The sequence below is a fragment of the Thunnus thynnus genome, chromosome 13 (assembly GCF_963924715.1).
Source record: "Thunnus thynnus chromosome 13, fThuThy2.1, whole genome shotgun sequence".
Taxonomy (NCBI): Eukaryota; Metazoa; Chordata; class Actinopteri; order Scombriformes; family Scombridae; genus Thunnus; species Thunnus thynnus.
Window position 1 is genome coordinate 7798295 of NC_089529.1, and position 11909 is coordinate 7810203.

An 11909-nucleotide genomic window follows, 5' to 3' on the forward strand; every position below is an offset into this window, starting at 1 on the left:
ACGTGCAGTGGCTTCATCTGGGCCTCTGACGGCTGTGGATGTCCTATGTCTTCTTCTGGGACTCCGCTGCCCATGTTGCCTTCAGGGGAGGAGGTCCTTCCCAAGGATGCAGCCAACATTCTATGGCTCCGTAGACAAGGAAGAAGAGGATTCACAGGATGAGGAGGGGTCCTGATGATTTCTAGTGCATGGTGGAGGAGGCCTCTGCTTACAGTGCGTTGACCCAAGTGGGATGACCTTCACACTTGACTGTTGTGGTGGTGGTAAACAGGACGTGTTGTGGTTAGGACCAGCAGGGTTTCCAGGGTGTTTGTTAGTGGAGCTCTCTGATGCGGACCCAGTCTGCTGGTTGGATGTTGTGGCACAGTTTGTCCCTTGGAGGAAACTGGATGGTCTGTGCCTAAGAATGGGTTGGCTGAACAGCTGAGATTAGGTCACAGTAGAATGAGATTGTTTTCTCATTTGTTGAATGGAGGGACAGAGTTTTACATGGACAGGAATGCTAATTTTGGCGGCTGCATGGTCAGCCAAAGCATTGCATCATGAAACAGGATCACCAGCAATAGATGGGAACTTGTCAAATGCTACATATTGCATTGGGGTAGAACCACTTGGAAATTAAAGATTTTTGAGATGGGGGATCATCACTTCATTGATAACTCTTAGGTCTCATACAATTCTGTATTCTGGTTTCCCTGGCTTTTAAGTACAGGAAGTTTAGCAAAAATTGAATTACAGGTCGAATATCTTCTCTCTTTTCTTGAGAAAGAGGATACTGTGAAATCATTGGCAGGGAGGCATTATTATTTAGTACTATCTGTACTGGCTCAGCAGTTCTAATCAAATCAACGTCATTGGAGAAGGAGACTGGACACTATTCTATCATGCACTTCCCCTTTTTCTCCACTCATGGGTCGATTTTGATCTACCAGGGCTGCAAGTACAGCTGTTGTGTCATCCTGGTTAGTCTCTAAAGGATGCTGTCTGGTGTGCAATAGATGGTGCAGTTAAGTTTGCTTAACAAATCTCACCCTCATAGATTCACAGGTGTGGTGTCTGATAGGAGAAAAGTTTAAAGTCATAAAACACGACATGCTTTCAGTAAAAGGCCTACGGGGTCTGCAGTAGGCTCAGATACAGGTAGACGCATAGGAATGCTTCCAACCCATTTAAATCTAACATTAAATGAGGTTCTTCATTTGTTTTACCAATTTAATTGGTGGAGCTTGGGTCATATTTGTTGGCCTTTCTGCTAAAGAAAAAAAAAGAGCAAACGAGCAATTTCTCACCCAATGGTTTGTTTAACCAAAATGGATGGAATTCCTTTGGCTTTGTCCAAGGTGTGAATGACCTCTAGTCCCAAAGCTTTGTCTTAACTTTACCCTTCTGAGGGTTCCCCTGTCACTTTTCTCCTTCCGGCTTCACCTGTGTAGTGAGATTTTACATTTTGATCCATAAACATTTTGTGCTTTTTTGCTGTAGTCTCAGATCACTGTATCATTCTTCATTAAAATAACTCTAAGATTTGAAAGGGAAAAGGATAACATAAGACTTATCCAGTGATTCAAATACCAACAATACATTTGAGGTAGTTCAGAAACTGTTTCCATTACATAGTTTGTCCACCTGAGAGCGCTTTAAGTTAAAAGTAAAAATAAGTAAAAATGTACTACTCCATACATATTGTGGTGACAATTACAAAAATAGAAACCTTATCAAAAATGTGTGCTTATGTGAAAAAAAATGGTCAATGTAACCAATTTTCTCAAAGTCTCAAATATTGACATCAGTCCTTGAAAATCCAGTTTGCTGAGCTTTGATTGCAATTTAACCAGTTGAGTAGGTCAGTAAATGATGAGAAGTCATTCATGTTACTTGTATGATTCCATTGATCAAAAAGGCATGAATTAAAACAGCTATTTTAGTGACATTTAAGTACTTTCCTAGAAGCTCTACTGATGATTTCTTTTTAAAAACCCAGAACTATCAGATTTTTGAGCCCCTACAAGGAATGTAAACAACATAGTATGTATACAGCTAAACATTTTTCTAGAGCTAGATAAAAACAAAAAACCAAACACTACACTTTTACAGTTTCCTTTTATTGATAATAGCAAGCTGAGTCTTTTACATTATTGACAAAATGAATGAAATGTTGTAGGAAACATATTGAGATGTAGTCTGGAACTGTGCTTTCTTTACATTTACACAAACTTTTCAAATACCAGCCAATGTCTGTGTGTGGACGTGACTTTTCCTCAAACATCATGAAGAAAACATTTCAACTCAAGGTTCTTAGTGTTGATTTATGTCTTGAGGATGATTTAAAAAGTATTCCAACAATCATCATGAAAATATTGTTAACAAACTCAACGACTGAGATGCTTTCACGTTTTTAAAATTGTTCAATAGAAAAGTTCACAATCGTACTGATCGCAAGATGGCTTTCAATTATTTTTCCATCTCATACAAAGCCTGGAAATAATTTTACTTTATTGTGACTCCCTTTAATACAAAGGCTTCTACATCTGTTCATCAATGGCTCTTCAAATCTTTGTAAAAAAATAACTACATGGTGAACAGATGTCAGTAAAGGTCGATAAGTTTTAAATGCTAAAAAAATAAACCAAGTGTGCTTTTCTGTGGAATAGAATTAGGAATGACTTATCCATTTGCACCAGGTTTTAAAAATCAACACCCTAATAAATATAGAAAACATTATGTGGAATGCATAAATTATATCTATGAGGGATTATTGTAAATGTGATGCACAAGCAGCAACTAAAAGTTTCACAAATAGCCTTGCTGGTGAAGTATTTCCTATAGGATAGAGTTTGCATTTTAAAACGCATCTGGTGATCTTATCAAAACCTGAAGTTAACATCTAAGCCGTCGTTAAGGGCGACTGCAGGTCTGCAGACGGATCAAAACAGTTTGATCATGCTCTCTCTGGACTTGCCGACTCCGACCCACTTCACTAAAATGAGAGATTAAAAAAAAGAAGAAGAAGAAAAAAAGATATAACATGATTGGCAGGTTTGGCAAAGCGGAGAATATTTTGTCTGCAGTCTCTTTATTAATGTAAAGTGTCTCTTTACAAACCTGGCACTTGGAGAAAGTCCTCGATGAAGCGGATGTAATCTTGTGCCTGTAACGGCAGCTCCTCAAAGCTCCGAGCTGCCTCAGTGCTGCGGCACCAGCCGGGAAACGTCTTGTAATCCACAGACACCTGCGTCAAAACGTCCATGTTTGCTACAACAGAAGATCATTAATCTTGAGTGAAAAATGACATTTTTAACCGATTCATCAGGAGACCACCATCAAAACAACATGCTGGACAACTGTACGTAACATATTTATGGTCCATATGCAGGAATGACAGGTTTAATGATCTGATAAACTGTGATTAGAGTGCTTCTCTAATTGTTTAAAGAACCAGAAAACACTTGTAGAAACAAATCTGAATCAGGAATAAAGCCACTTCATCAAACCTCTGGTACACTGTCCACAAAAATGATAAATGTGTAAGAGAAATTAGTGTCAACATGCTGGTCAGGTGCAGCTGCAGAGTCATATGATGCAGAAAGAAGGAAGTTGTTTTATCATCCTCTGGGTTCATTAGCTTAACAATTCAATTTTGCTCCATTTGGCACTACAAGCAAAGACATACAGGAGATAAATGCAGCTTTAAACCTGCTGCGAAATAGATTTTCAAAAACTAAAGATGTTGCATTTCCTGCTAGTACAAGCTGACCTGTTTAAATTAAGACATCAGGAAGCATTAAAGCTGTTCATTCACCTATAACTAAATTCTAAACCGTAGCTCTGAAATTAATAATCCCTTTGAACAGATGTTGAACTGCTCCTGTTTTTTAATAGAAAATAATTTGTCTGGAATTCAAACTTTTGTGAACACACAGCCTTAAACATCAGTGTTTTAAATAAACAGTGAATTAAGTAACAAGGTAAAATGTGACAAAGCTTATATGAGGAATTGCAGTCATCAAACTCTGCCCCACTTCAATCCAATTACAAATGTGTGTTTTAACGAATGATTTTTTTTTTTAAAGCAGCAGTGATATATTGGTCAGTCTTACTATGTCTGAACTGTTGACTGTTAAAGCCCATATTATTTTCCAGTAATAGGAAGACAACAAGCAGATCTATTAAACATCAGAGGGGAGAATGACCTACCGGGAAAACTTGACAGAGGTTTATCGTTAACCTTATAGGCCACGCCCACTTTAATCTCTGGCAATGTGTCTAAAATATCCAGCTTCGTCAGGGCGATTCTGCAAAAAGAGGACGTTGCTCTGTTCAACTCTGATGGCAGTGGACAGTCAGAACGCATGATGAATCTTATTGTTAAACTGTAACAGCAAGAACTCCAGTAATTACATCAACAGGGGATGATAATATTGTGAAATAATGTGACGGTTCCTTACGCAGAGAAGCCATTGACCATGTGAGCGTATCTGACCAAAATCAGGTCCAGCCAACCACACCGCCTCCTCCTGCCTGTCGTCACACCGACCTCTCTCCCTCTGGACTGTAACAGATCCCCGATATCCTAAAACACAAAGAGCACTGTCAGCTGCGAAAGGAAAACAACTGCTTTCAAAAATAAAAACTACGTGGGGACACATTTACTTCACCTGGTCTGCTAGTTTTTCCAACTTTACCTACACAAGAAAAGTCAGCTGAGAATGTGTGCCGTTTTCCGTTGACTCCTTGCTTCAGTTTTACAAACTTGCATGTGGGAGCTGCCCAGTACAACCACACTCCTCTGCTGTCAACCACTGAGAAGCTCGACCAGAGTAGATGGGCATAAAGTGCCTTACTTAAAGAGGCAGACTTTTGTCCACCTTTCCCACAAAGGTTTTCCAAGCAATCTGACAGATCTGTTCAATACCGGAATGACTGGGGATGTTACCACAGGCAGTAAAATACTCATCTGAAAGACTTTTAAGTCTTTGTAACTTTGTTGACAGATGTTTCTGAAAGAGTGGAGAGCACTGATGCTTTGCTCACGGAAGAATCTGTATTACTGGGACTTCAGCAGCCTAAACATGGATATCACTGCTACTCTGTTCTCATGACTAATGGAGCCACTAAAATACTCATTTCACAGACACATTAATGGTAATGACTGGTTGCTCACTGAAAACCTATTTTCTGTTGTCACATTATCTTGTATTGAAGTTTATTATGTTCAATTTGAAGGACGTTTTTTTTTTTTTTTTTTTTTTTAAATAAGTGAGATTACCTAAATTTTGGGTTTGGTTTCAGGTTCACATGTGTAATGTAAGAATTAGGAGAAACCTAACTGTGTATGCAAACAAGTTCAGATTTCAACAAATCAAACTAAAATTGTTCATCATCAGTGAAATGATGCCATAATAAAATAATCACTGAGTTTTCTGTAATATTTTTGTCAGTTTTTTGCCTGAATGGTTTTTATTTCCATTAACACAGTCTTAAAAGTAAACATGTTTGACTGTTATATCTGATCTGACAACACACATCACATTAAACTCAACACTATGTTGGCTATTTTACAAAAAGCTGCTACTGAGCGCCTGAGAAGACAGTGTGATGAATTTGATGCTTTAATCACAACATTGACGAAACTTCACCTTGACATAATTTATCTCCAATTAGTGGGATCTTGCTCATCCACACACTTCCTGAAACTGATTTTTTTTTTTTTTACAAATGTGTCTCTATACTCACATTGTTCTGCTCTGTTGGGAAAGCACCAACACCCACGCGGGTGGTGTAAGCTTTGACGACACCGTATACTCGGCCGACGTGTGATGGAGGCACGCCAAGACCGGTGCACACGCCTCCCACGGTGCAGTTAGAAGACGTCACGAAAGGATATGTCCCTGAGCAGAGAAACATCTGTTAACCTGAAGAGGTAAAAACATCCATCCGTCTTTATAATTCATTCAACAAATCCCTTGTTGCTCACCAAAGTCAATATCCAGGAGAGCAGCATTGGCTCCCTCCACCAGGATTTTCTTACTGGGTCCAGTAAGAGCTTTGTGCATGAAGTACACACCATCAGTCACCAGAGGACGCAGTCTCCCTGCGTATTCCTGAGAAAACAGTGACACCAACAGATTGTGTAATAATGTAAAATAGTGAGAATGTTATAATGTTCAGTAATAAATACTGAGTACAACTCTTTCAAACTCATTCATTGTTAACTGCACATGAAAGGGGCAACAGACACCTCTATCACTCAAAGGATGTACAGTATATCTTTATATCAGGTATAAAACTAGTAAATGTAAAAAAAAAAACCTTGATTACAGTAGTGATACATTCTATAACTATTATCAACATTACAAATGATATTCCTCCAAGAGAGTACATTAATCATCCCAAATGTGGATTGAAAAAATTGTGACAACATTTCGAGTGTCACAACAAACAAAATACTGTGATGAGTGATTTTGTCAGCACTTGTCAGTTCTCACCTTCAACTGCTTCAGTTCTCCCTCGATGTCCAACTTAAGGTCTGGATACATCGCCACAAAATGACCTGCCAACATACGAAACCTGAAAAACACAAGGAGAGCAGAGTTTAATAGTCTGTATACATGTATTCATGCATGTCTCTGTGCAACACTCTCTATGCAAATATTCCTCCACACATCCATTTCACAACATGATACACAGGACAGACTTTACATATTATAATGCTTTCATGAAAGCAGGGTGGCAGCAGTTTTCCATTGTGCACTACAGTCTGGTGTGGCCACCTGCTGGCAGGAGTGTTATTACACTTAAAAATAAATCTGCTGATTGTGATTAAAAAAAGACATTACACCCTAATGTCTACAGGGTCAAACCTCAATTTACAACAGAAGATCTTTAACTAAACTTGTATCTTACAAATTAAATGATCACATTTAGGGAAGGACAAAAGAAGGATGGAAACTCAACTGCACTTTAAAGTTGAGCAAATTAGGACATTGAGTTCACAGTGGCCTATGTGGCTAAGATGAGCATCACGTAAACCTGCTCAAACCTGGCCGTGGACCCTTGTGTTACGTGTCATTCCCTTCGTTCTCTCCGCATTTCCCATCTGCCTCTTGACTGTACAGTATCAAAGGCAAAAATCCCCGGAACAATAATAGTGACCCTTCAAATGCTAATCTCCGAGTCATATCACTTCTCCTTATCACTTGATGTGATTCATGGTCATGGATGAACATGTGAAGACAATATGAAAATTATAGTACAAAGATTAAAACAAACAAAACACTTACTTGTCCTCAAAAACCTTGAAATCCGAGACAAGGTCACAGACTCGCAAACCGTTCCGAGCAGCTTTGGAGGAGTAGGCAGGTCCGATACCCTTTTTAGTTGTTCCCAAACTGAAACGCAAACAAAAACACAACGTTAATCACCAGAGCGATCTATTGATTTAATAGAAAACACTACAGCTTGAGAGTTGTTGTACATATTATAACATATATTCCACCTACGTACAGACTCATAATACATTTAAATGAATCAGAGAACACTTACTTTTGCCCTTTTTGTTGTTGCCGCTGCTGCTCCTGCATGTCATCAACAGCTTGATGGAAGTTGAACACTGGAGATGGACAAAGGGGGTCTGTCAGTAAGAGGACATTTTCTCATTGAAAGAACTGTGAGAGAAAATTCTTACTCACCAATGTGGGCACGATCAGAAATCTTCAGTCTGTCTTCCCATCCTTGTAATCCTGCGTGAAACACAACAAATCCCACATCACATGTTCGCACTGCAACAAAAATCTATTCTGCTGAATTTATTTAGCAGGTGTTACTACATCCTACACCTCTCCTGCAGGTTTCCTCTCTATTAGGGAAACATCTATATGTTTTTGAAGCCAAGGTTAGAGGTTAGTGTAGAAAAAAGAAAAAAAAAACCCATACACCATGAATTTGATCATTTTTCTAGTCTGACCATTGAACTAAATGACATACATTTTTTCTGATGCCTACTGTGACATGTGAAAATGTCTTTTGGCCCACTGGACTAATGCTGACACTTCCAGACAGCCTGCAGATAGCTCTGCATCTCTACTTCTTAGGAAACATTACCTTTGCCTTTCTGCAGGTTCTTCTCAGCCTCCTCAAACAGACCTGGTAGATGTATCACTACTCCGTTGCCTGTAATGTAAAAATCAAGCTTCTTCAATCTTCATGACAAAATTGCTTCATTCATGACTACATAACATATTTCTTATGGAGTAACAAACAACTGATGTTTTATTTATACAACGGAAATCATCACTGTGACATGTTTTTTTTAAAAATGGTTTCCACTTCCCTAGTTTCCTGTATTCATAATAGCGGAAAAAATAGCAACCAAAAAGAGGAAATACTTCCGATTTAAATGGCGATTATGATACCAGAGCAATGTAGTAAGACTGAAATATTTAGACAGTGGATGTATTTACATTGACAGTTTACCTTTATTTACCTTTGGTTTAGTTTAACCTTTAGTCACCCTTTATGTAACAACATACACTAACTGTCTGTATTACTCCCTGTATGTATTCTGTGCGTTATGTACTGACTGCTCCTATGTGTACATGTGAGAACTCTCATATACATCCAGTTAAAACTGATGCAGTCTAATGCAACAGTCCTGTGATAGGTAACTCCTACCATCATGCAGGTCATAAGGTTCAGTTTTTGATGGAACTGTTTTCAGAGATGTGTTGATTCAACTTTATGGTCATTTTTGAAGGCTTAAGTTTGTGATGTTGTTGAACTGTATGCCAAGAGGTGCCTCTTACACTTAATCTACACTCATTGATATTTATGGGGTAAACAAAATATTTGAAACAAAATAACCATAAAGATGAACCACTCAAGAACTCTGGTTCAATACAGACTGAACATAATAACCTTCACAAATGTAGGATTTATTGCTGCTATATTTAATAAACTTGGAACAGAGTATATCGATCCTTTGTGTATAGTCATATATCTAACAATTACTACATAAACAGTCACTTCCTCAACTACTGACACACAGCTGCTGATAAGATTATCAGCAGTGCTCTTTGATGTTTACACTGATTATGGTCATATACACCGGTGTTTTATTCTTTATCTTCCCACCAATTTCAAAGTCTTTCTAAACAAAAACACAGAGACTGTTTTGTACCAATGAAGGAGGTGGCGTTCTTGTTGAGCACTCCACTGGGCAGCAGGTGGAAGTCATACTCCACTGTGTCCACAACCACCGTGTGACCAGCATTGTTGCCTCCCTGCAAAACATTTCAAAACATTCAACTTGCTGTGAGGCAGTTTTTCCTCATGAGACACAACACTGTGGGCAAGTAAATACCAACACTACTGAGGACAGTCACAGTGTCATGCTCTTTGATAACATCTCAGCCTGGGTTTCACTGTGTACACACAGAAGGGTCATGTGATTCAGCTGATGCAGAAGCTGTGTGTCCACCCTACAGGATTTTCATGTTTTCCAATAGAATCCTTAAGGATTTCCAAAAATTTCTAAAAATCCTATAGGACTTCTAGAGGAAACATTTGGGGTTTTAGGATTTTCTCAGTCCTATTGGAAATCTGTTTTTCTTCTAGGCTCTCAGGCGGCTGTGGCTCTGGAGGTAGAGTGCGTTGCCCACTCATCAGAGGGTCGGTTAGATCCCCAGCTCCTCCTGTCTGCATGTCTAAGTGTCCTTGAGTATGAGTATAGAAACATTGTGGAGCGCTTTGAATAGGAAGCGCTGTATCACTGCTGATGAACAGGTTGGCACCTTGCGTGGCAGCCTCTGCCATCAGTGTATGAATGTGTGTGAGAATGGGTGAATGTTGACATGTGTTATAGAGCGCTTTAAGTGGTCAATAAGACTAGAAAGGCGCTATATTTATGCAATGCATTTACCATTGTATTGGTTCTGACAAAATCCCTTAGGATTCCTGTAAATTTCTAAAAATCTTTTTCAAAAATAAAAATACTTTATTCCCTTTATAAAGTAAAAATGTTTGGATCTTGTAGGATTTTCAGTCCTACTGGCAATCTGTATTTTCCCTATTGGATCTTACATATTATACCACATACATATTATAAATACATGTTTTGCACGTCTTGCAAGACTTTTATTGATTTTTACAAGAATTATCAGAATTCATACAGCTGTTTTCCGCAACAAGATACAATTAAAAATATATATCACATGTGTTAAATGTCAGTGGAAGAGGAAGAGGAACAGCTGTGTGGTCTGCGCCTTACATAACGGAACATTCACTGGATACGGTTATCAGTACCGTGTGTGGAGGTCATGTGCTGGATTCAGTACACATTCCTCTTCCACGGCGACATTTAACAATCGAAGAGACATTTTTTTAAGCAAACATAGCTGATACCAACTTCACCTAGCCCCCCTACATCCGGGAGGTCAGGCAAGGTTGTTGACGTCGCAGCCAGATTGTGAATATTTAACGGAAGCTAGCTAAACGGTAACGACGAACAGACTCGGTTTGTTTAATAACAACGACATTGTGTGACGCAGTCGGTTTGAATGTAAAAAGTGAAGTTGAATGAACAGTGTAGTTTGGTACCTGGCACCTGCATACAATATCCGCATCCATTGCAAGCAAGTCCACAACTTTCCCCTTGCCCTCGTCACCCCACTGCGCTCCGAGCACCACGGTCACTTTATTCTTGGGCTCCTTCGGCACGCGGACAGGCCACGGTAGCGGGCCGCTCTCCCGCGCTCGCTTAACGACCGGTTCCCCGTTCAGGGACATGGTCTCGCGTCCGTTAATGTTAGCCACGGTGCTGTCGGATGCCATGCTGCCTGCTTCCCTCTTGCTACGACCCGGAATCACGTTATCGTTTTACCGCGTTTCTGTGCGTCACGGGAAGTGCTCATTCTCCGTCCGCCATTGAGTAATAGCGCAAACCTAGCGGTCAAACCGTGTAATTACAACGTGACGAGACGCTACTGCCCCCCCAAAACCGTTTTCCCATGGACTTACATTGTGAAGGAGACGTCTGTAAATCAGCGGATAATTTTTTGAGTGTCACAACCCCCGCGAAATGACTCATTTCACTATCAGAATTTGATGGAGTCGGTCTGATCACATTTCGAAATTCTAGAAGAGCCGAAAGATTTGTTAGCCGTGTCAGCCGGCGGAAGTCGACAGTATGTTTTCATCCATGGTAATTTCTTTACAGCGGGACGTGACTTTTTTGGCTTCATGCGCCACTGAGCATCTTTCATAGGAAGGGTCTGATTTCCACAAACAAGCCTTTTATAGGAGTGAACGGGACACTGCCTCCAACCAGTTGGAGGCAGTGTCTCTACATGTATGTCTACCGCTAGATGGCAGCGTTTCGTCTTTGGGTCTTTGGAAAATCGCAGTTTTTCTTGTTCTTTAGAATTTAATGGCAGCTTGCATCCTTGGTGTTGCATTATTGCCATCCTCCGGTGTCAGTCAACTCCTACAGCGTCTGGTTTGTCAGATTTTTCCTATCAGTCCTGTTCACCAAAGCTGACCGGACACTTCCTGCTCTGTCCACTCTCACCACACTCCAATATACCCTTCAGACCTGCCCCTGTCAGCCCTGACCTCCTCATCCCCTCCACCATGTCCTTTCTTCTGAGGTATATTTCCTGCAGTTAACAAGTACATGCTCCACTGTTTCTGGTACCTGACAATGCTCACAAAGTCCAGTTGGATGTCTTCCTGGTTTCTCCTGATCCCAGTGCTGCTGCCACTCTTTATTGATTTTTTTCCATGCGATACCCTTTCCCTTTGATTTTGAAAGTGTAATTGGGGTGTCTGTTTTCTTTTTTAACAGCTCATTTGGCTAGTTGTCCACTCTCTCAATACCCAAATGAATGAATGAACGTGACCACAGTGTTTTGTTT

The 11909-nt window shown here is 39.9% G+C and overlaps 1 protein-coding gene across 1 annotated transcript; it reads right to left on the reverse strand.

Moving 5' to 3' along the window:
* Positions 1-2086: 2086 nt before the first annotated feature.
* Positions 2087-10928, reverse strand: adssl (adenylosuccinate synthase, like). The gene is made up of 13 exons (XM_067607600.1): positions 10594-10928; positions 9176-9278; positions 8101-8169; positions 7689-7739; positions 7543-7609; positions 7281-7388; positions 6486-6567; positions 5975-6101; positions 5734-5888; positions 4446-4570; positions 4195-4292; positions 3103-3252; positions 2087-2977 (listed from the first exon to the last, which is right to left on the reverse strand). The coding sequence occupies exons 1-13, from the start codon at positions 10825-10827 to the stop codon at positions 2925-2927; spliced, it is 1422 nt and encodes a 473-aa protein (XP_067463701.1). The 5' UTR covers positions 10828-10928; the 3' UTR covers positions 2087-2924.
* Positions 10929-11909: the final 981 nt, after the last annotated feature.

Coding starts and splice junctions, on each gene's coding strand:
- adssl (XM_067607600.1), bottom strand. CDS start 10,827: ATGGCATCCGACAGCACCGTGGCTAACATTAACGGACGCGAGACCATG. Junction 7,389..7,542: donor CAACAACAAAAAGGGCAAAA/GTAAGTGTTCTC, acceptor TTTGCGTTTCAG/TTTGGGAACAACTAAAAAGG. Junction 4,571..5,733: donor TCCCAACAGAGCAGAACAAT/GTGAGTATAGAG, acceptor TTTGTGTTTTAG/GATATCGGGGATCTGTTACA.